General features: G+C 36.5%; 2 protein-coding genes across 4 annotated transcripts in view; both read left to right on the top strand.

The window, feature by feature from the left end:
- The window catches only part of LOC116178462 (myosin heavy chain, non-muscle), a 65,027-nt gene extending 43,328 nt beyond the window's left edge, over positions 1–21,699 (top strand). For 2 of the 3 annotated variants that reach the window (XM_031497955.1, XM_031497954.1), the window contains 9 exons: positions 1,945–3,130; positions 3,182–3,431; positions 3,480–3,636; positions 7,677–7,866; positions 8,468–9,242; positions 9,295–9,594; positions 15,299–15,621; positions 15,672–15,964; positions 21,326–21,699. In XM_031497955.1, coding sequence (XP_031353815.1) covers positions 1,945–3,130; positions 3,182–3,431; positions 3,480–3,636; positions 7,677–7,866; positions 8,468–9,242; positions 9,295–9,594; positions 15,299–15,621; positions 15,672–15,964; positions 21,326–21,467 — 3,616 coding nt within the window. In that variant the 3' untranslated portion in view covers positions 21,468–21,699. Of the gene's footprint in view, positions 1–1,944; positions 3,131–3,181; positions 3,432–3,479; positions 3,637–7,676; positions 7,867–8,467; positions 9,243–9,294; positions 9,595–15,298; positions 15,622–15,671; positions 15,965–16,024; positions 16,082–21,325 lie in introns of all 3 variants that reach the window. The other variant, XM_031497956.1, reaches the window with a different exon arrangement.
- The window catches only part of LOC116179410 (probable leucine-rich repeat receptor-like protein kinase At2g33170), a 320,289-nt gene that overhangs the window by 105,626 nt on the left and 188,102 nt on the right, over positions 1–26,561 (top strand). The gene's annotated exons all lie outside the window — the stretch shown is intronic.

Here is a 26,561-nt window from a genome sequence, read left to right as displayed (position 1 = left end):
TTATCAAAAAATTCTTAAGCCTACCAGCCACCCCTGCTACTTCATTCTGGCTACGGGCCTGGATTTTGAAAAACACTGCCAATCACAATTAGACTTGATAACGGCAGTTGCGAAGCAACGCCTCCCCACTTACGCCTAAATAACGCGCACATCTTGTTAAATCACATGAATCTTCTAACAACGATAAGAACACGTGCGTTAATTAAATTTCGTGCGATGAGACTCCTTATCGCAAACGACTCGATGTCTCTACATTTTAACTGGCAATTTAATTTTACAATTAAATACGCAAATCCATATATACAATTTACAAGAGCGATAAAATTTAAACAAGAATTATTAATTATAAACAATTCCAAAAAGGAAAACAACACTGGAACACAAATTGAAATACAATAAACCAATTCTGTGCTTATTTTGTAAATAGTCTATCAGATTTACACTTATAAATTGAAATATTCTCATATACAGGGTGTCCCGTCATTATTTTTGGTGTGAACTACGCCATTTAGACAGTGTCTCCATTATATGGCATAATTTTTTTTTCTTGTAAATATGGTCCCTTTCTGACATTTTCTGTATTATTTATGTACTACAAAATACGTATCACTAGAACTAGCTTTTTATTTTCCAAAATTTTTTCTAGGTCTCCAGAATTTTTTTTTGGATTTTCCCAACATTCCCACTAATTTTGTCAGACATGTCTTATAATTTGTCTAGAATTTCCATGAAAAATTTCTCTTTCTTCAAACCCAAATTTTTTTTCAAATGTTTCTTTAAAATTGTCTTGGTAATTTGTAAGGGAAAATTAAAACTTGGTTTTTCATACGAGGAAACGCGGCTTTTGTAAGGAGAAATTGTATTCAAAATCTGAAAACGCAGATTCCAAAATTCATAATAAAATATACAGAACCAAAAATGCCTGGCGTCATTGATAATTTAGATCAAAAATTCAGAATGTAGGGATTGAAGGCTTGAGGTTCACAATTTTTTTATTCTAAACATAATCGAGCATTTACAGATGAAACAAATTTATTAGACAAAATCAATAAGGATTTTTGATGATCTATAATAATAATAATAACTTTTATTTATATCACCGACTAGGGACACTACGCTGACACAATACCCACATCGCCGATAAAGTGTACAAGGGACACTAAGTGACCACAACGCCGACTCATACAAAAATTCTTAATTAAACTGGACGGGCATTTTTTGAATAGCCGGTGGTGTGGTCACTTTTGGCTTAGTGTCCCTTGTACACTTGTCAGCGATGTGGGCATGGTCGGCGAAGTGGGCATTGTCGGCGTAGTGTCTCTAGTAAACGATATGAACCATCAAAGAATCGTGTCAGCATTATGAGCATTTGCCGAAGTGTCCTAGACCCCTTTAACTGGCACAGACACCAAACAATGATACTTTCGGAACTTCACTGCTTTAATTTCACTTGAATCTCAATTTAGACAACACTGGGTGCGTTGTAATTACAGATGTAAAATTGGCTCTTTGATGGTGGAAAAATTCCTTTTAACTGGTACTTGAAGACCTTAAAGAGGGGCTTCACATAAACGAAAACTGTTCCATAATCTCAACACCTCGACTAACTTCGTAAGCTTCACTTCTTTAGTCTTTACTCTTACTCTTATCGCAATGACCGGAGATAACATGAGATAAACTTTTACAAATCGTTACACGCAAATCTTTCAAATGTCCCTAATCTTTCTAAATGAACAATAAAATAAAATCAAAATACTACGCGACTATTTAAACAAAATTAGGCAACAAATAATTTTCAAACAAAATCAGATTTACTTCAAATTGAAATACGGCGCCCTTTATAAAATTGAGTTTCTTTACAATTGGCACAAAAACATATTTTCATGAGTTACGGCATGAATATTTACGAAATTGGTAGAATTAATAACAAATGTCGCCGTTTAGGGCTGGAGTTTTGGCACACCTGGAAGAGGAACGCGATTACAAGATCACGGATCTGATCGTCAACTTCCAAGCGTTCTGTCGCGGTTTTCTTTCGAGGCGTAACTACCAAAAGAGGGTGCAGCAACTCAACGCGATCCGCATTATTCAGCGAAATTGTTCGGCGTACCTTAAACTGCGCAACTGGCAATGGTGGAGGCTGTACACGAAGGTGAAACCTTTGCTAGAGGTGACCAAACAGGAAGAGAAGTTGATGCAAAAGGAAGATGAGCTGAAACAAGTGAAGGAAAACTTTGAGGTCCAATTGAAGAGCGCCCAAGAGTATGAGAAGAAATTCCAGCAGGCGATGGAAGAAAAAACCGTGTTGGCGGAACAGTTACAGGCCGAGGTGGAATTGTGCGCGGAGGCGGAAGAGATGCGAGCGCGGCTTGCCGCCCGGAAGCAGGAACTGGAAGAGATCCTGCACGATTTGGAGGCGAGAATTGAGGAGGAAGAAGAACGTGCCACAAGTCTATCGAACGACAAGAAAAAATTGCAACTCACCATTCAAGATTTGGAGGAGCAACTCGAGGAAGAGGAGGCGGCCAGACAAAAACTACAACTGGAGAAAGTACAGTACGATGGGCGACTTAAGAAATTGGAAGAGGATGTAGCTCTCACCGAGGACACCAACCAAAAGCTACTAAAGGAAAGGAAACTCATCGAGGAGAGAAACAGTGATCTAAGCCAAACCTTAGCAGAAGAAGAGGAGAAGGCCAAGCACCTGGCGAAATTGAAGGCCAAACATGAAGCGTCCATTGCAGAGTTGGAGGAGCGGCTGTTAAAAGACCACCAGCAGAGACAGGAGTCGGACAGATCGAAACGAAAGATGGAATCCGAACTAACGGATCTAAAGGAACAGCTGATTGAGAAACGAACCCAATTGGAGGAGCTTCAGCTGCACTTGGGCAAGCGCGAGGAAGAACTGGCGCAGGCGATGGTGCGCGTCGACGAGGAGGGTGCGCATAAGGCTCAATCGCAGAAGGCTCTGCGGGAATTAGAGAGCCAACTTGCCGAACTGCAGGAAGATTTGGAAGCCGAAAAAACCGCAAGGAGTAAGGCGGAAAAATTGAAGCGCGACTTAAACGAGGAACTTGAGGCGCTTAAAAATGAGCTTTTGGACTCTTTGGATACCACGGCTGCTCAACAGGTGAGGCCGTAGTTAGGCATAGCCGTTAAATTACCCGTGAGTGTTTTTCAGGAGCTGAGATCAAAACGCGAACAGGAATTGGCCACTTTGAAAAAAACGTTGGAAGAGGAAACCCAAGTGCACGAAGTGAGCATCGCCGACATGCGCCATAAACATTCCCAGGAGTTGGCCTCAATTACGGAGCAACTCGAGAACTTGAAAAAGACGAAAACCGTCTTGGAAAAGTCTAAACAAAGTTTGGAGGCGGAAAATGCCGATCTCGCCTCCGAGCTTAGAAACGTCGGCGCTAGCCGGCAGGAAGGTACTAAAGTTCTAGTTTTTTTAGTTGAAATTACTCTCGATTCCTTAGGCGACCGTCGTCGAAAACAGGCTGAAAGTCAGTTGGCCGAAGTCCAATCGAAGTTAACCGAGGCCGAGCGTGTACGTACTGAGCTGATGGAAAAAATTCAAAAACTGTCCCAGGAATCGGATTCAGTGGCGCAACAGTTGGAGGAAGCAGAATTAAAGTAAGTAGCCGCATTTACCGTTTAGTAATAATAATAATAACACACTTTCGTTTCTTTAAAATCAAATCTCGAAACTCAAGCTAAAAGCATCTCGTATCGAGTTGAGTTAATTGTAGTTTCACCAAAATGGACCTCGCGCAATCCGGGAAAATGGCGTCTAATATGGCAGCTTTTTACTTACATTGACCCTTTTTTTCTGATTAGCCAATGGAATGGTTTTATTTCAATTTAGCTTGTTTCCAAGGTCAACAGATTGTATGAAAAGACGGCCAAAGGACTCGGCTTATTCAAAGACGTGTCACCAGTCTTTCTAACTCTTACGGTTGCTGAGAAAAAAATTAAAGAAATTTCACCACTTTTTGGGGGTGGCTCCTAAATGAAACACGTTGGACCCTCGGTTTATTTAGAAAAAATGCTTGTTTTGATCCCCTTTTAACATCCATTTTTTTTCATACTTATATGTAACACCCTGTATAATTGTATATTATATTTTATCATATTTCAAAATGTTGAAATGACATGTTTCAGTCAGCCATTTGGTTATTCATTGTTATCAGCTGCATTAATTACCATGGATACAATAAACAAAACAAAATCTCCATGAATCCATGGCCTACTATTTAAGAAAAATAAGATTTGCATGGCTACAATTTAAAAAAATATAGGTTGTGATACATCATTGTAATTAGGAAAAAAAAACAATCGACGTTAAGATAATATGTACAGAATGTTGCGTTTAAAACATACCAACATTGGGTGAAATCTCAGTAACTGTGGTTCAAAAATTTTTTTTACTACGTCACTGGTTTCTACGCAAAAATATATAAATTGGCAGTTTTTAAACATTCAAAAAATACTTTGCATGTTTGTACCGAGTGACCCAATAAGACTGTTCCTCGGCCATATCTCGGGAACCGTTCGTCGTATGACTTAGGGGTAAAAAAAATTATTGGGTAAATCGGTTATGAAGAATCGCTGGAAAATATTTTCAAGTTCTAAAAATGACCACTAGAGGGCGTAACAGCCATCTTAAATTTTAAAATTGAATTTTATTTCAATTTCGCATAATAAACTAAACATTCTTGTTTCACATTTTTAAAGAGAACCAGTTTATCTATCATTTTCGTAAAAACAAAAACTCAGTTATTTCAAAAACAAAGATGGTGTGGGGCGTTCAATTGTTTTTGCAATAACCTGCTTTAACTTTTTAACCGGTTGACCGATTTTAACAAATTTGGTTTATGGTTAAAAAGAGCATTCCTTGAGCAACAAAAATCAACACAATATAGTTAATTTAGTTGAATCCTTCTCCGCCAGGGGCTAGTTTTGACACTATGATCCAAAATCCTAAAAAAATCAAATGGAATGATCTGACTTTTTCTTTATGAAAAAGTAGCCAAATAACATCCAAAGAGGCCAGTGAAAACCGTTTTTCAAAATGTTGTTCCTAACCTCAAATATTGGGAAAATGAGATTAACTAATTAATTAATCAACATACTTAAAGTGTATCTTATTTGACGTATTTCTGGTGTTTGTCGATGGCGCGAAAGATTTTTTGGAAAAAGACCCTACACTTTTAGGTAGGCCTTGAAAAATTAAACAAATGAAACACGATGCATTATAAAATAATAACAGCCGTAATTTGTAAATTATGCTGCTGTGTTTACGCATTCAGAAAGTGCAGTTTTTTGAATTTGTAATCTTTTCTAAAATGCCGATTTAACCAAGAAGCATTTAATATGCTGGCGATATATTTTGAGTATTTTCAAAATGCGACTATCGCTGCCCGCATTTTCTATTTGCGTTATCCGAATCGACCATGAACCATCGCCGCCAGCATATATTAAATGCTTCTTGGTTAGAAATCGGCATTTTAGAAAATATTACAAATTTAAAAAAATGCACTCTCTGAATGCGTAAACACAGCAGAATAATTTACAAATTACGGCTTATTATTTTATTATGCATCGTGTTTCATTTGTTTAATTTTCCAAGGCGTACCTAAAAGTGTAGGGTGCTTTTCTTTCGCGCCATCGACAAATACCGGAAATACGTCAAAAGTAAATTTAAGATACAATTTAAGCATTTTTATAAATTAATTAATTAATTAATCTCATTTTCCCAATATTTGAAGTTAGGAATGAGATTTTGAAAAACGGTTTTCACTGGCCTCTTTGGATATTTATTTGGCTACTTTTTCATATCATTCCATTTGATTTTCTTAGGATTTTGGATCATAGTGTCAAAACTAGCCCCCTGGCGGAGAAGGATTCAACTAAATTAACTATATTGGTTGATTGGTTGATTTTCATTGCCCAAGGAATGCTCTTTTCAATCAAATTTGTTAAAATCGGTCAAACGGTTAAGAAGTTAAAGCAGGTTATTGCAAAAACAATTGAAGGCCCTACACCATCTTTGTTTTTGAAATAACTGAGTTTTTGTTTTTACGAATATGACAGATAAACTGGTTCTCTTTAAAAATGTGAAAAATTTTTTTTAGTTTATTATGCGAAATTTAAAGAAAATGCAATTTTAAAATTTAAGATGGCAGTTACGCCCTCTGTTGGTCATGTTTAGAACTTGAAAATATTTTCCAGCATTTCTTCATGACCGATTTACCCAATAATTTTTTTTACCTCTAAGTAATATGACAAATGGTTCTCGAGATATGGCTGAGGAACAGTCTTATTGGGTCACCCTGTACATGCAAATTCAGGATTATTTTTCCATGAATTTCATTTTCACGTTGCCCATATCCATTTTTATTTCGTTTGTCTCTTTTCTTCTTCTGTTGCTTATGTCTGTAAATTACTAACAAATTGTTAAAATTATGTTTTGACATCTGTGAAAACAAATGAACGGCAGCGATTGAAAATGTCATTTTTCGGTTTTTTGGTCATAACCTGGTTATTTATAGAACTACAAGAAACTCTGAAAAGGAAAATCAAAATTAATCCTAAGAAAAGGTCACTTCATATAAAATTGGGCGTAAATTTAGAAAAACAAATATTTTTTAGAGGGTTTTAAAACTCAAAAATTCGGAACAATTTCAAAAATTCAAAAACATTCAGAAAACCTATACAGAATTTAACCAATAATGTTAAAAAGTATACAAAACAATCAGCCCCATAGTCAGGGCTTGGCCAGATAGGGTTCGGTTCCACCTAGAGCATGGTTTTGTCCCCTCCAGAAACAATGGTTAACGGTTTCTTTACAAAATACGAAATGTACTCAATTCAACATACTATCATTAGTGTGTAAATAAAATCAAACAAGAAAACCAAAATATATGAAGTGACTTAAAAATGACAGCAGTCACAATAGAGAAATCAATATGTAAAAGTACAGGGTGATTCAGAATGATGGATATAATTTCAGTTAGCTGTATTTCCTGAACTATATGTTATATTTAATGTTTCTGTATGATACATTTGAAAGAGAATGTTGTAAAGTTTAAAGTTAAACTTACGACGAAATGAGTGCTGCACCATCCATTTTTTTTAAAGAAAAAAAATTCCCTTATGTGTAGGTTTTGTTCGTCTGTCTGTTCCTCGTGTAACTCAAGAACGAAAGGGGACAGCGATGTCAAACCTTCGCCGATCGATTTCTATGAGTTCAAGGATCAGTGCTATTGAATATGAGCCGGATCAAAAGTCTGGTTTCCGAATATGACCGAATTCCTTTACCGAAAATCGTATGCGATTCTTCGTATCTTTTTCCTATTCCGTAATATTTGTGCATCTCAAAGTATGTCAAAAGTTGCGAAATGAAATGCCATCTTCAATACGTCACAGTTGTTTTTTTATTTTTAACAGACAGATTCGGATTTAGCGCGATTGAAATAGGGAAAAACTACTATTAACTCAATTGTTACACAATCCCCTGCTAATAAACCTGAACGTAGCTTTGAAAGAATATGCAACTGTAAATTTTCTTATCCTTAAGTTACTAGAAACAATATTAAAATTTAATTAAAAACAATTGAAAACAGTGTTGAACTACGGACACCTTACATTTTTATGTTTCTTTATTAAAACAGAGCTTCAGCCGCTATAAAAAGTCAAGCTACCATTGAATCACAATTTAACGAAACTCAGGCCCTTTTGGAAGAAGAGACGAAGCATAAGCTATCGCTCAGTTCGAAATTGAGACAACTGGAGGCGGAAAGAGAACAATTACACGAGCAGTTAGAAGAGGAGGAGGAAGCGAAGAAGAACTTGGAAAAACAGGTATGTACTCAATTGGTGATATCTATCTGTGTTCACTTCAATACGCTTGGGGTAAGTATTCTTGTTCTTAGAGATGGCATCCTAGATCTGTTTTTGATAAGAGAACTCTGTTTGATTTGACTGGTCCATCTTCTGCAATGTCGTACACAACCTTTTGGATCCTTCCATATTTGTGGGAGTTAACCTTTTCATCATCTATTTCAGAGAGTGGCTGTTCTCACCTCCAACTTCTTAAACTAGGTGTCACAGTTTTGCCAGCAAACCAGGTTGGAGGAAAGACCTTGCTGATCCCTGAACTGTGTCTTTTTTCTACATTTCTCTTTTCTTCCTTTTTTTGTACTGTCATCTGTCATTTTGTTACCTTTAGAGTCTGGATATCCATTTTAGCATATTATTTTCTGTAGGCTGACACATGTTTCTAATGCATTCTATAGCACTACACCAGAGTTCACTTCTTACTCTTCTAGAGGTATTAATTTACATGCTGTCCCAAAATTCCTCCTGCCACAGGCGAAATTCAGTAACTCCATCCAGGAAGACGTGTGTCTACAACAACACCAATTCTAGCTGCTCGTCAAGTTCTAATAAAACAACATTTCAGGTAGCAACATTTAATGTCCAGCTGCTAGAAATGAAGAAGAAAATGGAGGAAGAATCCGAGCAGACCGCGCTTCTCGAGGAGGCCAAAAAGAAGATGAGCAAGGATATCGAAGCCCTTCAGAGACAGATCGACGAACTGACGGTGGCGAACGACAAACTCGAAAAGAGCAAAAAGAAAATGTCCGCCGAACTAGAAGACGCGAACATCGATCTCGAAACGCAACGACAGAAGGTCTCCGAACTGGAAAAGAAGCAGAAGAACTTCGATAAGGTGTTGGCCGAGGAGAAGGCCGTCAGCGAGCAGATGGCAGCGGAACGTGACGCAGCCGAACGGGAGGCGAGGGAGAAGGAGACCAAGGTGCTTTCGTTGAGTCGCGAGTTGGACGAATCCAGCGAGAAGGTTGAGGAGTTGGAGCGTCTCAGGCGGCAGCTTCAGGCCGAGCTCGACGAACTAGTTAACAATCAAGGAACTGCCGATAAGAACGTGCACGAGCTGGAGAAGGCGAAGCGGTCGTTAGAAAGTCAATTGGCAGAATTGAGGGCGCAAAACGAGGAACTGGAAGACGAATTACAGTTGACCGAGGACGCGAAATTGCGGTTAGAGGTTAACATGCAAGCGTTGCGGACGCAATTTGAACGAGATCTGCAGGCCAAAGAAGAACAATCCGAGGAGAAACGTAGGGGTATCGTTAAACAACTTAGGGACTTAGAGGCGGAGCTGGACGAAGAACGTAAACAACGAACGGCGGCGGTTGCTGCGCGCAAAAAATTAGAAGGTAGGTTAATATTGCCACAGCACGTTTTGATTAACGAATTTGGTTCCGATAGGCGATCTTAAGGAGATCGAAGCGCAGGTTGAACTGCAGTGTAAAGTCAAAGAGGATGCGCTGAAGCAGTTGAAAAAGTCCCAGCAACAGTGCAAGGAGGCTACGAGAGACGCAGAAGAGGCGAGGGCGGCGCGCGATGAGTTATCAGCCGGTTGTAAGGACGCCGAGAGGAAAGTTAAAAGTTTAGAAGCGGATCTTTTGCAAATGAGTGAGGATCTCAGCAGTTCGGAACGTGCCAGACGTGTGGTGGAAGCCGAACGGGACGAGTTACAAGAGGAAATAAATAATAACGCTAACAAAGGTTGGTAGTTAACTTCTATACATCGCCGTACAGTTATACTTTCCTTAACAAGTTTACTTTGGGTTTTGGGGGTATTGATATATCAAAAAAATTGCACTGCGTGTAAATGAAGGATCAATTTGCGATAATTTTTGCTTTCTTTACGTGAAATTGGTAAAAATGTGAATATATTTTCAATGTTATTGAGGGGGTAATTGCGATATACCACAGAAATTCGAAATCTAATGCTTTGGTTTCAATATGCATATAACAAAAACAAAAGTGATCAATTTCCATTTTTCTTTACATCTTCCTTGATGTAAAGAAACATAAACAATGCAACGCCTATTGGTGATCACGTGCCCGTGCTAAATTTGATTCGTATCTAAAATTCATCTTTAATCTAGTAATATGCACACCTCCATATGCTAAACTAAATTTTAATCCAACCAATGGAGTGGTACCACTGAAATTAAATGCAATTTTCAATCAATGAAACAAAATAACCAAAAATCCTTTGTCTGGAGTCGATTCTTATCAATAAAGACAATACAAATCTCTTTCATACAAGTAATTGTTATGGGTCGAGTACTTTAGGGACATTAAAATTCCTTACGCAAATTCCTAAAAATAACCGACCACTACTTGATATAAATAATACAAATTTAAAATCTGGTAACATTGATCTTATCTCTCCTGGGAACATGACGCTTCTTTTAAAAATAAGGAAACAGTTGATTTTCTTGCACCACCCTGGTAACGTTATCTTCTTGATGCGTGCAAAGTTTCCCCAATACGCTTCTTGTTATCGCTGATTATCGCCAGACATACTTTGGTTTACGTTCGCTATGAAGCGGTGTATGTGTAAATTTTCCTATGTTTCGGAAACGGCAAAGTGACCATCTGTTACAAGCCATGGATTCACTTCCCCGCGATTTTGCAAACAATCACCCTCCCGTTTTTGGCTCCAAATATTTTTTTAGGCTGCAAAGCTGTAACTGAAGTAAAGCTCACATACATTTTCGACATTTGAAGTTATTAACAATTCTGAGGATTAGATTATTGTAGATTCACAAAACAAAATATCCGGTTGTGTGAAGTCGATTGGTTGACAGTAACTGGAACCGTCCATTTTCGACCGTTTAAGCTAGGGAAAATGAGAACGAAATTTGTCATTTTCAGTTTTTCGGTGATATCTCAATTATTTTCATAGATTTCTCGAAAATTTCAAATCCGTTTTGTTGCACACAGGAAGGGGCCTATAAACAATTCACAAAACTCCCGTGAAATTTATAATGTCAAACGTAAATTTTTGAGTGTACCTTAAAGACGCAGATGACTATTTAATTTGACTGTAATTGATGTCCAAAATTGAAAGATAGGTTATGTGATTTCCTAATAAAAAGTGACAATAAATGATTAAATAATTTCAAATCAAGTGTCCAGGTTGTTAAACCTTGAGTGAAATTGTCACCAACATAAAGCCAGTAACTTTTTATTTGACCAACTGAACGTCAGTTTGACATGTCGGGAGTTTGTGAATTCATTATATGTCCCTATTTAACCTACACTGTACCTCTCACCATTGGGGAGGTCCCATTGGTGAGCCACGAATTTGGACCGCCCTTTACAATGGATTTCAGAAACGGAATGCATATACAGGGTGAAAAAATAAAACATGTTAAAACAAAATGTACAGCAAGGACCAAGCCAAAGCAAACATTCTTCCCAAAGAAGTTTAGGGTATGAAGTTTTGAGTTTATGAACTATGTATCCAGAAGTCCCAAAATTTGCATCCTTTAATTTTTTTCTCAGCTGTCATTAAATGCTTCTTGGATTGAAATCGGCATTTTAGAAAAGATTACAAATTCAAAAAACTGCACTTTCTGAATGTAAACACATCAGAATAATTAACAAATTACCGCTGTTATTATTTCATAATCCATTGTGTTTCATTTGTTTAATTTTCCAAGGCCTACCTAAAAGTGTAGGGTGATTTTCTTTCGCGCCATCGACAAATACCGGAAATACGTAAAAAGTAAATTTAAGATATAATTTAAGCATTTTTATTAATTAATTAATTAATTTCAAATTTTCCCAATATTTGAGGTTAGGAACGAGATTTTGAAAAACGGTTTTCACTGGCCTCTTTGGATGTTATTTGGCTACTTTTTCATAAAGAAAAAGTCATATTATTCCATTTGATTTTTTTAGGATTTTGGGTCATAGTGTCAAAACTAGCCCCCTGGCGGAGAAGGATTTAACTAAATTAACTATATTTTGATTCTTATTGCCCAAAGAATGCTCTTTTCAATGATACCAAATTTGTTACAATCGGTCAAACGGTTAAGAAGTTAAGCAGGTTATTGAAAAAACAATTGAACGCCCCACACCATCTTTGTTTTTGAAATGACTGAGTTTTTGTTTTTACGAAAATGATAGATAAACTAGTTCTCTTTAAAAATGTGAAAAAATAATGTTTAGTTTATTATGCGAAATTTAAACAAAATGCAGTTTTAAAATTTAAGATGGCAGTTACGCCTTCTGGTGGTCATTTTTAGAACTTGAAAATATTTTCCAGCGATTCTTCATGACCGATTTACCCAATATTTTTTTTACCCCTAAGCCATACAACGAACGGTTTTCGAGATATGGCCGAGGAACAGTCTTATTGGGTCATCAGGTACAATCGAAATGTATTAGGACATGATTTCGTCTCGCGCATGCGCAAACAGAATATAGGTCTATAATTCGTAATGTGTTTAATTTTTTTATGTCGAATTTTTTCTTCAAAACCAAAATCAAAACTCCCTCCAAAACTAAGTGAAACCCATCGCAAGTAACAAACCTGTTTAGTAATAGGACCGACGTTGTTTGGTGGAACGAGTTGCTCCAGGATTGCAAGAAATGGGGAGAGTGAAATTTAATTAAAAAAGTTAATGCAACAAATTCAGATCAGGGTTGCCCTCTCTTAATCACACGAGAATAGCTCTAGGGCCTTCATTGATTACAAGGAAGAAAAAAAGAGCTATTGATATTTTGTGTACATTGTACTCACTTATTGTAATATTAGTTTTCAACCTGTATGACAACATCGGAAAATGTTATCTCTCTCAAATCATGATTCTACACAGATATTTAAAATATTGTGCCACTGTCTTTCACAGAAAAGAATGTCTTGATTACGTCTGTTACGTAACCGAGCCCAACATTCACACCAAGGGCTTACGGTACAAAGAATATGGGTAGAGCTCAGGCGCTTACCATTTTATCTAGGACATAATCTCTCTCATTTTGTAAGCATACAGAGTAGGGTTTCGAGACCCATCACATAACAGTATTCAAATATTCAGGAGTCATGAAAAATAATCATGTTTGGCATTTATGAAAAATAAAATTGTGTCAAAAGTACCATTGTCTCTTATAGTCATAAAAATCCGAAGGAGTCCCGCATGACCATAGAATATTAGCAAATTTTATATTCAAGCATAAAAGGAGTGGACACATAACATTCACTCTTACTTCACTTACAGAGGGGCCAGGTCTGAGAAAAACCATTCATGAAACTCACTAAATCGCGTCCTACCGAATCAGAGGGAATGATTATTATTGGGATACCCTGTCAATTCTGAATTGGCTTTAGTGACCAAGGAGGTCTGAGCTTTTATTTTGGCTTGAAAACCAATTATGCTATTTTTCAACATTATCAATTTCTAATTAATAAAAGATTATGGCAATACAAGAACAAATTCAATAAATATTTTACGCCACCACATAAAAGAAACACGGGGGGCCCATCATACAAGCCGATAACAATCATCGTAACTGGATTTTAAAGTTGTTAAAATATAAAATACTAGGTACGACAACTACAATATGCTCTAACTTGTATGGACACCCTGTATTAATCTTCAACCTTCTCTAAACACATGATAAATCTGATCAATCTTACCCTGATGTCAGCTCAGGATATGAATTAATTAAACTAGGAATTTTTAGCTTCCTAGCATGTGCTAGGTAGCTATTGCGATAGCCGTTTTTTGAACATTTCAAAATTTCATCAAATGTCGACGTTTTAGACCATTTTAAGCAACTTTTAAAGAATAAAATTTTTTTCCGTCTATGTACGTACGTACGTACGTTTGTTGGCAATTTTCTGAGAAAACGGCTCGACGGATTTTGTTGAAATTTTGTATATATGTTTTAGGCATACCGAACAGAAAAATAACGGGCCGGATTTTTGAAAAAAAATTTTGGAGCGCCGTAACGGCATCGAACTTTTTTTTTCAAATAGCAACCTAAAATTTTTATTCTATTATTTGGAAGACCTTATTTTCCTGTGTACAACCTACAAAAAATTGGGCCGGGTTATATTATCAAAAAACGGAGAAAAAAATTGTCAAAGTCAAAAAATTGTGTTGCATATGTGCAAAACGCAACGATCTTGTTTCTGAAGCAATTTAAACGAAATTTCTATGGTAAGTCCCTTTAATAAAAGCAAACAAAATTCATGCGCAAAAATCGTGTTGCGCATGCGCAGAAATGCAATTTTCTTATTTATGGAACAATTAAAACGAAATTTGGATGATAGGTCCTCCTAATAAAAGAAAACAAAATGCATGCGCAAAAAATCGAGTTGCGCATGTGCAACATCCAACTTTCTTATTTATGGAGCAATTTTAACGAAAATTGGATGGTAGGTCCCTCTAATAAAAGCAAACAAAATGCATGCGCAAAAATCGTGTTGCGCTTAAAGAATAAATTTTTCCCGTCTGTAAGTGCGTACATATGTTGGCAATTTTTGGTTTCAGCTAGGAAGCTATTCTGTCAAGAATTAGACACCTGGTTTTAACTCGCAAGTTCTATAAATGTAATTGAAGTGACATTCTCAATGAAATTTCTACGTACATGAGAAAACTATGTACGCGCTACCTACAGCAAATAAAAACTACCCCTAAGTAGAGCCACTTCCTCAACTTATTTTAAGAACGTTGCGCAATGTTTTAAAAGGTCTTGCAAATTCAAATTTATAAAGCAAACACCTTAATAAATTGGTAAACAAGTAATACAAAACAATTACCCCGCATCCTACGCTAATTACAGGAAACAAAGGAAAAAATAAAGGATACATTTACTTATATTTACGAATCAAACATAGTCACAGAATGTCATTTACGTTCTGCTGCCTCAACTAAAAACTTCGCCACCGTCCTTTTCTCGCTTGAAGAAAGTAAAGCATGCGGCGAGTAATTTGAATGCACGTTCCCGGTAAAAGATTTCCAGTGGCGTAGCATGCGTTTTGCTTCTGCAAGATTAAAAACAAAATCTGTGTGCGTTTCCCGTATATACAGGGTTAGGAAAAATTACCAGAACGGTCGTTTATTTCAAAATATACAGAGGTTATCAAACAATGTCTTATATAAAAGTTGTAGGGCTGTTAAAAACCTACATATCTGTGATAAATTTAAATATACAGGGTCGCGCACAAAGATATAGAGAATGATTTTTACTTTATGGGAAAAAATCCTCTGTATTAACATCTGCGCATATCATCTGTTTTATGTGTTTACTTGGAAATGAAACTTGTTGGATACACTAAAAATTGTGTTTGTACATGCGCAGACGTGCTTTTTTGTTTATAAGCGATAAAATCATCGCACCGGGGTTACTAAAAATTTCGTTTGTTTTTATTGATGCATTTGTTTTAAATATAAACATTTCTCAGGAAACCTACTGGTGGATGAAAAACGTAGACTAGAAGCCAGAATAGCCACTTTAGAAGAGGAATTGGAAGAGGAACAAAGTAATAACGAAATTTTCGCGGACAAGGCGCGCAAGGCGCAATTAACAGTCGAACAGTTAACGACGGATTTGGCGAACGAACGTTCCGCCGCTCAGAAGCACGAGTCGACTCGCCTACTGCTCGAACGTCAAAATAAGGAACTGAAAGCGAAAATTGCCGAACTCGAGACGTCGCAGCGCACAAAAACGAAGGCGACGATCGCATCTTTAGAGGCCAAAATTAATAATCTAGAGGAACAATTAGAGGTAACTTTGTAAATCTTCGCGCGCGCATCTCTATAATTTGCGTGTTTTAGGCTGAAGCGAAAGAACGGTACGCTCAACAGAAACACAATCGCAAGTTGGACAAGAAGCTCAAGGAGTTGGTGATGCAGTTGGAGGACGAACGTCGGCACGCTGACCAGTACAAGGAGCAAGTGGAGAAGGTGAACGCGCGCGTCAAGGCGCTGAAACGTCAACTGGACGAGGCCGAGGAGGAGATTAGCAAAGAAAAAGCTCAAAAACGCAAGGCTCAACGAGAATGCGAGGACATGCTCGAGTCGCACGAGTCCATGACTAGGGAAATTAGCAATCTTAAGAGCAAATTAAGGTAACAAACTTTTCATCTTGGGCGGTAACGGGCAAGTAATATTTTGGTATTGATTTTCAGTCATAAGTCATGATATGGTGGAAGTTCCACTACGCAGTTTATTTAATCTCTAATTTGGTATGTGGAATTGGTTGTGCGCACTGTGCACATTAGGCGTTTGTATTTTTATTTTTTTTTTTGGAATTATTTGCTTCTTTTTTTTGCTTTTCCCAAAATGTTTAACAGCCAGGGAGCTATTATTTCAGTAGACATTGTTCTCGCGACATATACAGTCTTTATTTTCGCTACTAATCGATTATCGCTTTTAAGTTAAATTAGCATTGTTTTGCTAATTTGCTTTGCAGAATGTGTTAACAATTTGTGTGTGGTCTGTTTTAAAAATTGTCAAATGTAGAACAGTAGTATGTCCCCCCCCCCCCCCTTTATTTTGTAGTTTACTTTTCTGCTGCTTTATCCGTTATCAGAGAATCAGTTTCACAAGTAAATCATCATTCATCTCCTTCCCAGTATGTAATACACATTAAAATCAAGTTTCATGGTGTGGAATTTGAAATAATCCTTATGATTAGTGTGAGGGTGAAAGAACTAGGGGAAATTATGATTCGGTTTGAAGGACCAATTTGTAATCGACGCCAGTTTAAATCTCATGGTGTAAGCGGGGTAAAAATGCTTCTTAGGTTAAAACCATTGCACCCATTGAAAGTAATATTGTTTGTGTAGTTTACGATATATAAACAAAGCAATCATCTAACACAGGCCCGGAGTCACTTTGGCATGTAGCAGATGAGTACAGTCGAACACACTTGGTCTGTGTAGTCTAAATCTGAACGAACTACATTAATTAGCTAGAAATATTTGCAGTTCAAATTTTACTGCTAAGAAAAAAATGGCGCCAACTGCAAGCATGCTATAGTCCGTCCCACCTTGACTTTACAGTACAGGTTCTTATGATCAACAACGATGCCAAATGTCATCAGAATATGAATTCGCGTGTTTGTAGCTGCACCAAAAACTCATAATAGTCCGGTCAAAATAGACATTTCAAATAACAAAAACTCCGACAGAGCTGAATTTTGGTAGAGACCTTGGGTACACCAGTAGAAATAAAGTACCAAAATTCCTGTAGATCCCATGCTAAAGAAGTTATTGAAGATCAAATGTCACGGTTTTTTGGATTTTTCTCGAAAATGCTAGGTTTTATTAAACATGTAGCTCAGACAAAAATTGTAGATTATAAATTGATCCTTGTACTTTTTTCTTCAAGTGTCACCATTCCTAAGATATTGCCTTTTGAAAGAGTTACATTCTACACAATTCCGCCGGTAAGGTAGTATACTTGGCGCGTTTTTAACGTGGTTTCCCCGGTAGGCCTACTCCACGATCTGTGATGGCGGATTTTTACTTTTAAATACTGTATGTACAGCATGATGATTATTGATTTGAAATTGATATATAGGTAACTGAAACTGCAGTTTTGATTTCTGTTAATATTTTAATCTGATTTGTTCTGATTTCTTCTTAGACTTCTTTTTTTTTGCTGAATGAAAGACCTTCATCCGCTTCATCGCCACAAAGAAGCTCTTTGGATACTTGCATTAATCAAAGTTTTCATTCCACGACTAATAACTGTAAACACCCTGCCAGAGAGAGTGTGGTCTGCGATATTTGTATTCAATGTAAATGTATTATACCTGTGAAACAGAGAGCGGTTGTAGTATTTTACAGAAATCACGCGGTCCCACAGGTATAAGAACTATTTTTGTCAGTTTATGATCTACAATTCTTGTCTAAGCTATATGTTTGATAACACTTACAGTTGTCGAGAAAATTCCAAAAAACGGAAAATTTTGACCTTGAATAACTTTTTTAGCACACATGGTATCTATGGGGACTTTTGGGACTTTATTTCTACTAGTGTATCCAAGGTCTCTACCAAAATTCAGCTCTTGTCGGGGTTTTTGTTATTTGATCAGTATTTTTACATCAATTTTGACCGGGCTATAAGGATTGCATCGCCTTATGTTCTCTGTACAGTAAAGTCAAAGTGAGACGGACTATAGGCTACTTACCTTTGTGTATTGTTATTGGCGGTTTTTAGTTTTGTATTATTTCAATCAATCCAACTCCTACAACCCTTTTCAACTACAATACAACATCCCCCCCCCCTCCCAGCTTTTTCAATTTATTTCCACTTTTTAGCACAAAACCTATATTTGTGTGATAAACAAATTATTCGCTAGTCGCCCTAGGCTGGCTGGATCATGGGGATCCTATACCATACAAGATACAACGATTGTCAAAGATGTGCAATGAAAGAGTTATCATGCTTTAAAGAACACCAAAAAATTCTCATTTTTTATTATGATGAATGGCAAAAAACCAAAGTTGGAAATTGTTGGTTTCAACAGGATGGTGCACCCGCGCACAGCGCCCTATTCCTGCAACAATACCTATCGGACAAATTTCCTGGAAAATATAGGTATTCTCGCACGATTAGGGCATTGTGCGTGGGTGCACCATCCTGTTGAATCCAATAGTTTGCAACTTTTTTTTGCGCAGGGCGCATGCGCGTTCATATCCTCATTTTCTGTTGTATTCTATTGGAGGTCTTTAGTGTTCTTTGCCCCACTTCACGAAATCGATTGGGCGCGGCCGCCTCCTCAATCAGGGGATGGGCACGTGGCCTTTTGTGGCAATTTTCAAAATTCGTAGCGGGCGATAGAGAGGGGATAGGATAAAACTTGCGCGATGAGTCCTGTCAGCGGGCTACACGGACGATGTGCGAGGTGAAGCTGTACTCCTTCGAGGATTAAACAAATTTTCATTTGAGAAAAATAGGAGATGGCGTTTCAGGACAGCGGTGGTACCAAACGAGACACAGAGTAGCACGATGCTTTGCACGTGCCCTATACATACACCGTACCCTCCCCCCATGTCGTATCTCGCCCCGTTTTCGAGGTTTCGAATGATAAGTTTTTTAATCTGAAGGGCATCAGGGTACTCCTTTGGGGAGCGCCTGGGGAATCGAAAATTTTTTTTAACATTCACGGATGGCGCGAGACGGTAAATGGTCGCCAGGCCTCTACGTACTACATCAAGGTGGTGAAATTTTAACAGAAGAAAATCATTCGACCTCACACGGATACGCCTTATTGTGTCTGCGCGTTTTAAGGTTAAGTCTCTTACTGTACTTTATTCTAAAACTCGTGCTTTTCTCTTAACTGAATTCACCTCTTTTGGAAGAGTCAATGCGATTTTTAGTCAATATTGACATTTAAGCCAGAAAAAAAGGATACTTAGGGACCTCAAGTCCCCGTCAAGCATCTGTTTTCACTAATTTTTGTTTTCATAAGACATACGCTCGGCCTCGCCTCGTTCAGATATATATTTGTTCATGGCTGGTTTCTCCTAAGTCACTTTTTTTACTAAATTGAGCTCCCATCTAATGGCGTTTTTTATAAGCTTTTGGACGGTAGTTTCAGATTTGCACAAATATGCATCTAACTGCCTCAGTTTACATTCCGTTTGATAGGATTGTTTTCAATGCAAAAAATAAACTTTCAAAACTATAATTTGCGACTAAGGCATTTTTGGCATTGACCCCTTCAATTGTTTCTAACGTAAAAACAATTTCTGATGGTAATGATATATATCACACACAAATTTTGCACATGATTCCCATAGGTGCCATGGTAATGGTTCGCATATCATATCGTCTCCCCTCTTCCACTCTCAAAAGCGTGTTGTCTACGTAGTACGATTTTTGGCGCATACGTTTAATAGAGAGGGATCTACCAGAAAAATTGCAACAGAAGTAAAAAAAGCTGACTGTTGCGCTTTAGCAATACGATTATTGTAGCCCTCGGCTTCCTCGCCTCGCGCATTTGCTCAAATCGTTCTCGACGCAACCGCTCGATGTAGAAATCCAACATAAACGTTAAGAGTTATGGAGACACTCCAGCGATTAAGGGGCCTCGAAAAGTCGCGCGCGGATTGCAATAGAATAGGATTTTATCGCTCCTGTGTGGGGTGGGGGGCGGGGGTTATTGACAAATATAAACAGTAATCAGTACACATTAAATTCGCTACACTTTTTTGTACAGTATACATGGTAATGGTTCGAAAATGTGAAGCTTTACCATTTATGCGATATTTGTTAAAAACGAGCGCTACAAGCTATTGGTCCTTTGAGCCGAATCAAATTTCTTTTGGCTTTTTTCGCTTTTCCCAGTATTGTAATGACGTTCAAAACAACATTTTCACAACAGTTCAGGCAATTAATTGGAAGTTACCCAACGATTAAGCAATAAAAAACAGTGTCTGATGAGAAAACGCTGGTGACCCTATCTAGTTTTAAAAATAAAAAACGGTTTTGTTTCTTCAAGGGGAAAACTCGAAAGTTTTGTATACACTACTGGAATTTTTCTGCAAATTTTCTATTTTTTTAATGTTTTTGAATTTTCGTTTTTTTTTAAATTTTCAGTTTTTCTGAGTTGATATATAATTTAAATTTTTCAGCATATTTGTAATTGTTTCTGCTTCATAAATTTCTTGTGTTTACTATTTTCAGTTATTTGAAGTGTTTTTGGGTTATGTTGTCATTTACTGCTTGTAAAACTTTTTTTTAAAGCAACCCTTAATCGAACAGTGTAAAATATTTCACCAACTCCATCCTAAAAAGCTGGTTCCCAAATTTGTATGACCTTACACAACAGCAAAAATAATAATTTGTGTCCACTTTGATTATAGTAGCTACTGGCACTTAAGATGCTATAATAATAATCAAAGAGTAAAGACCCAACATTATCAACATCATACCTTGGTTAGCACATAACCATCACCGTCAATTTCCATCATCATATTTACACCATTTTGTTAATTATTGCATTATCATATTATTATAGTTTATCGAATGGGCAAATAAAAGTACCAGGGACTGTATTTTGTAAAATAATAGCGAAGATAAGCATTCTGGTAAAATCGCCACAAGAGCATTTTTTCCCTTAAATTTGCACTTACATTTTTAAAATCTTAAAGAACATTTTATAATAATATATGTCTAATGAATAAAGACATAATTATTATTACTATTATTTTTCAGTTTTAATTCTAGCGTTAATCATATAAAATTAAAAATAATACTGATCTCATTGTTAATTATTTTGTGAGATATGGCTGCCCAGTCATTCTTGGTCACCTGGTACAAAGAAAAAATCATTGAAATGAATGCAAGGAGATTTGGGGAAAAAACAAACGGAGTCCGCCAAGCGCGCGTGATTTCCTTTTGTTTCTGCAGCTTAATGTGCCTTTCACTCTCGCATAACCTCAAATTGAATTTAATTCGTTTTTTTTGTTATCTAGGCGAAATACTGGTGGCATGGGCTTGTCGTCGTCTCGACTGGGAACATCAAAGCGGGGATCGTTACAGCCGGGCGGTAGCGGATCGGGCGAGGATTCGGCGACGCAAGATGACACCTTGGACGGCGAGGACGCACCAGTATAACTGTCTCTGTAAAAAGCGCTAGTATTTTTTATTTTATGTTTTTTTTTTATTTGAATCCAATTCAACGGGCAGTATTAAAAATGTTTTACATCAATTCTTTAGATCGGCGTCGCCGGTACAGAATTAAACAATATGTTGGCTGCCTTTAGGGCTTCAATTTAAATACAATGTACCCAATGTGAGATGAAAACTATTTTACTTTGTCATGTGTAAATATATATACATACATATACATAGTACTTACTTAACTATATCATCGAAATTAGGTTGTTGCATCGTTCGTTAGTTTTATTTGTCGGCCAACCAATAACTAACCGATCTTGGTCATTATTCCTTAGTTCTGATGTAGAAAAATTTACAATTTTAAAATGGCCTTATAGATATAGAGCTTTTTGATAATAATTTTGCAATTTTATTTATATTTTGTTCAGCGCATTTAATTGTTTTGCCAAATGTGTAACTATTATTATGCTCGCCTAAATAATTATTATTCTTATTATTGCTTTAGTTTTCTTTAATTGTTGTCTGTAAAAGTAGGAAATATCAATCTTTTTATACTTTTAATACTTGTAGTATATTATTAAACTGTAATTATTGAAGATGGTTGTTTTTTCTTGCAATGACTTTTGATAATTTGATTGTACAAAACTTTAAATTTTTGTGTATATATATAAACTTATACTATTTAATTGGGTTATGGGAAGCTATTATAGTTTAATGCATACAACAATAAAAGTTTCAGCATTTATTTTTCTTCTTGTCAGTCTCCAAAACAACGGATGGGGACCATAACTGACCATTCTTTTTAAAGAAACCTAGGATCAGATAATCGGGTGGCAATTTTTTACAAATATGCCATAAGTGCAGTAAGTTTGTCGACATTTGAGTATCTTCTTTAGATTTATTCTATTCATTTTGAGACCACCTAATTTTTTTGCCATATTGACTGTTACTGCATCGCCATACAAGGAAGAGTTCCGTAAAGGTTGATTCATTTGCCCTTTGGCCTTTCTTCAATTTATCAATTGCATTCTGTGCAACCTATGTCACTAACAGTATTCAATATATATTAGTGATGCTACTGTAATGGAAATGATTGGCAGCGAATCGAGCCTAAAATGTTGGTCCTCGAAAGGTTACTGTTGGTGTAGAATATTCTGCTGCAGTAGGTATATGCTTGTGAAATAATGAGCTGGCAAATGGTCACTAAGCCACCCACAAAACACCTGCCCAGCATTAAATAAACTTGCTTGTAAATTTCGCAAGCCCTGTCCAGTCTCCTCTACACAGAAAAAAATATCTCACAAAACACTTGACTCTATTAAATTAGGAAACCGCGGCCTTTTAAAAACTCAAACAAATTTTGGATAACTGCTAGCATACGAATAATTAAAACTAATCTGGGTTGCACACAGCTATTTGATTGACAAAAGACAAATTTATTCAGCAAGACATATAGTATTTTACATTATTAGCCAGGTACGTGAGTTTACTGGCGATAGGAGAAGTTGACTGGCGAGCCTGTCATCTCCTAGAGCCAGTAAAAACTATTACCTGGCGTATAATGTACAATATTTTGTTTGTTACTCATTTGTAAACGTAAATAATTAGTTCTTAAATTGATCTCGAAGAAATGTCTAAAATATCATGTTATCCATGTAACAGAGACTTCGCATTAATTCTGGCCAATGAAATTACTAGATTACTAACTTGTAAAATTTTTACACGTCAGCTGTCAGTTTTACAAGTGTGTAGCGTTTAAAGATGACGTTTACCCGTTTGCGTTTTGTCTTGTTAATCAACGTTTACAACTGAGTAACAAATAAGAAAATTAAACATAATCAGAAAGTAAGAGTCAGATTTACACAGACCACGCATGCAAGCGATCGATAAGACAATCAAAGAAATCTTAATTACAGTTTTTAATGATCCAATAACTGATCGTTAACTGCGATATTCTGATGCACAAAGAACTGAATAAGCACTCACTGACAGCTATACAAAAAATTCTTTTCTATTGCACTTAATCTTGAAACTGTATGAACTCACTTACGTAGTAAATTCAATCTCTTATTAGATACCTAAACTTCCTTCTACAAAACTTGATTAGGATAACGAAGAACAGCGTCTCCATATCCAAACAAGGGTGACTGCCCAAAACGTGCGTCGTGCACTAATACTGTCGGACAAACGGCGAAACAAAGAGCCCGTTTTTCGTTATATTCTCCTATTAAAATAATATGGATCTGCTCTACCTCCTTAAAAATCTCCATCTCCAAAAACAAATTTGAATAACGCCAGCTTCGAAGTAAACTGCACACTGTTTTCTTATCGGCGATAACACGTGTATAAAAAAAATTGCAATGGTAATATTCTACGCTACATACTACAAGAACACGGAAATAAAATCAACCCGGCAACGTTTAAAAATGACCACTGGAATCAGAATCGCGCTTAAATTTGAAAACGAAAAGTGGCCCGTGATCAAGTCTCAAGTCAAGAAATTCCAACTCTCTATGCTAATAAGCGAGATCTCTATTTGAAATAAAGAAGTTAATGGTTACTGGCAGTGGAACAATGATGGAAATATTTTAGAAAGACAGATTGAGATAATGTTTTATTATTAATAGTTATGAATTTCAACTCTCCCCGTCTTATATACAATCTCGATTTATCTCTTATCGACACACTCGGTAGATGAAAATCGATTTTTTTAGCATATTTCCACGATATATACAGGGTGATTCAAATTCGAGAACCACCATGGGGATTTCGGGAACTGTAAGAGATGGGTCGGTAGTTTAATTTGGCAAAGTTGCATATTTTGATGATTAACAAAATGCAGTTTTGAAACTTTAAAAATTCCGACTACTTTCGGAGATATCCGGAAAAGGCGAAACTTTGCAAAATGTTTTAATTTTTTACCCCTTTTGTCCCTCTACAAGATGCTACTTTTAAGTTTGACGTTTCGTCTCCAGTCAATCATCGTTTTTTCTTATGGAAGTAATTTTTACTTTTTGTGTCATTTGATGGAGAATTTTTTTCTGATTTCAAAAATATAAACATCACTATCTTTTAATCATAAATAGCGCTATTAATTCGTAAAAACGCAATAAGCTACGTACGTACACTATCTAAGACAAAGTTTTCTAGGTAAAACAGAAAAAACAAAGTTGATGATGACCAACCGGAGACGAAACGTCGGATTTAAAATTTGAAACTAGCATCTTGCAAAGAGAAAAAAAGTGGCTATAATAATGTGTTATTTATTTCGAAATATCTTTTTAAATAACTTCAGTAAAAAATAAAAACGATTTTGCAAAATTTCTGTTATGTTAAGCATAATAATACGCAACTTTGCCAAATTTAAACTACCTATCTATCTCTTGCAGTTCCCGAGATTCCCATGGTGGCCCTCGAATTTGGATCAGCATGTATATAATAGTCATATTAGACGGGGTTTTGATCACATTTAGACAAAATAAACGAACAAAGGCTATCCAGGGCATCTTTGGACCTGAAGTGGAATATTTGGAAGAAAGTGGCTTATTAAGGGTAATGAAATGACAAATACCTTTTATGGTACCTATGCACATGTAACGGTGGGAAATTAAATTAAAGCCATTCTGAAAGAACGACATGAAGAATCCTTGAGGAACATCTCTGGTCAGAGAAAAGCCAAAGTTTTATTAAAGAGGTGCCTCTGTCCAGAGCTAAAGCTTAGTAGGTCTTCTAACAGGTGCAGGATGTTTCCTGGCAATGTGCATGCACATTTTCCTAGCGACGTCTACCCAACTCCATGTTTCTTGTTTTTTTAATAGATAGACAATGATTTAAAAACGGTTGTCAAATTAGGTACCGAAAGAGGTTGGTTATTGTGCATTGTTCTTAGAAAAATAGGAAACCAAGATATGTAAGGAAGCTCAAATAAGTCCGTTTGTTTACACAATTGCCATCAGTGCATAGGACCCATTTTTAGAAAATTGTGTTTCACCCATTTACCAGAAAACTTTACCTACCTATAAATGGCATAATTCAATTTAATAATATAGTCTCCATTCAGATTGTATTATATTTAGAAAGAAGAATTCTCTGTCTATAAAATAACAAATAAGAAAACTTAATTCCGGTGAATTGTTTCAATATAATAAACATGAATTTGATCCATACGTTTACCGTGTCTTAAATGTGTTCTATCCCCCGAATGCACAGCTCAAATTGTTGGGACAACCAAAGCCGGGATGTGTACAGGGTGGCCAACTAAGAATGCGAGGTACTGTATCTGAGAATGTATCCATCGTAGAGGCTTGCGGTAAAAAAAGTTATTACTAAAACGGCCATGAGCACAACCTGGAAAATATTTTTAAGTTTCTGAAATGACCGCTAGAGGGCGTAACTGCAATCTGGAATCTAAAAAAGTGATTTTTCTGTGAATTCCGCTATATTAATCTAACAAAAAATATCCGGTCTTTGAAGATGACGATAATCTTAACCTTTTTTGTTAGGCAATTTTTCCTGTATCTCTAAAAATGAAGTGGGGGGGGGGGGGCATTCAAAGGCTTCCGTAAAGAACACCCTGTAACTTCGAAACGGCTGAGCCGATTTAAACAATCTCGGGTTAGTTCAAAGAGCTATTCTTCAGCTACAAATACAATATTATATTATTATAATATAATATTTGAAGTTTTGTTAGTTTCACATATCACCGCTTGAGGGCTTTTTTCGACATTCCCAAAGAAATGGTTAATTTTCTCAAAAAAATTAAATGCGTAGGTATGATTTTTTTTCATGAAAAAGTAGCTCAAGGATGCCTAAACAAGCCCGCGAAAACAGCATCTCGATATCTTGAGATAGATAGATATATCGTGATGGCCAGCATTTCTTTAAAAGCTTCCTTTTTTTAAATCGATCTACCTTAGGACCCCAAATTATATAATAAAAATAATTCCGGAAAAATTAACTTAAAAAACTAAAATTTTGAGGGTATAAAATTTTCATTGCCCTAAATTTTAAGTTAGGAACAAGATATTGAGATGCGGTTTTCGCGAACTTGTTTAGGCATCATTTAGCTACTTTTTCATGAAAAAAAAATCA

Source organism: Photinus pyralis, unplaced genomic scaffold, assembly GCF_008802855.1.
Source record: "Photinus pyralis isolate 1611_PpyrPB1 unplaced genomic scaffold, Ppyr1.3 Ppyr1.4_LG8, whole genome shotgun sequence".
NCBI classification, from domain to species: domain Eukaryota; kingdom Metazoa; phylum Arthropoda; class Insecta; order Coleoptera; family Lampyridae; genus Photinus; species Photinus pyralis.
This window is presented reverse-complemented; position numbering and strand designations above follow the sequence as displayed.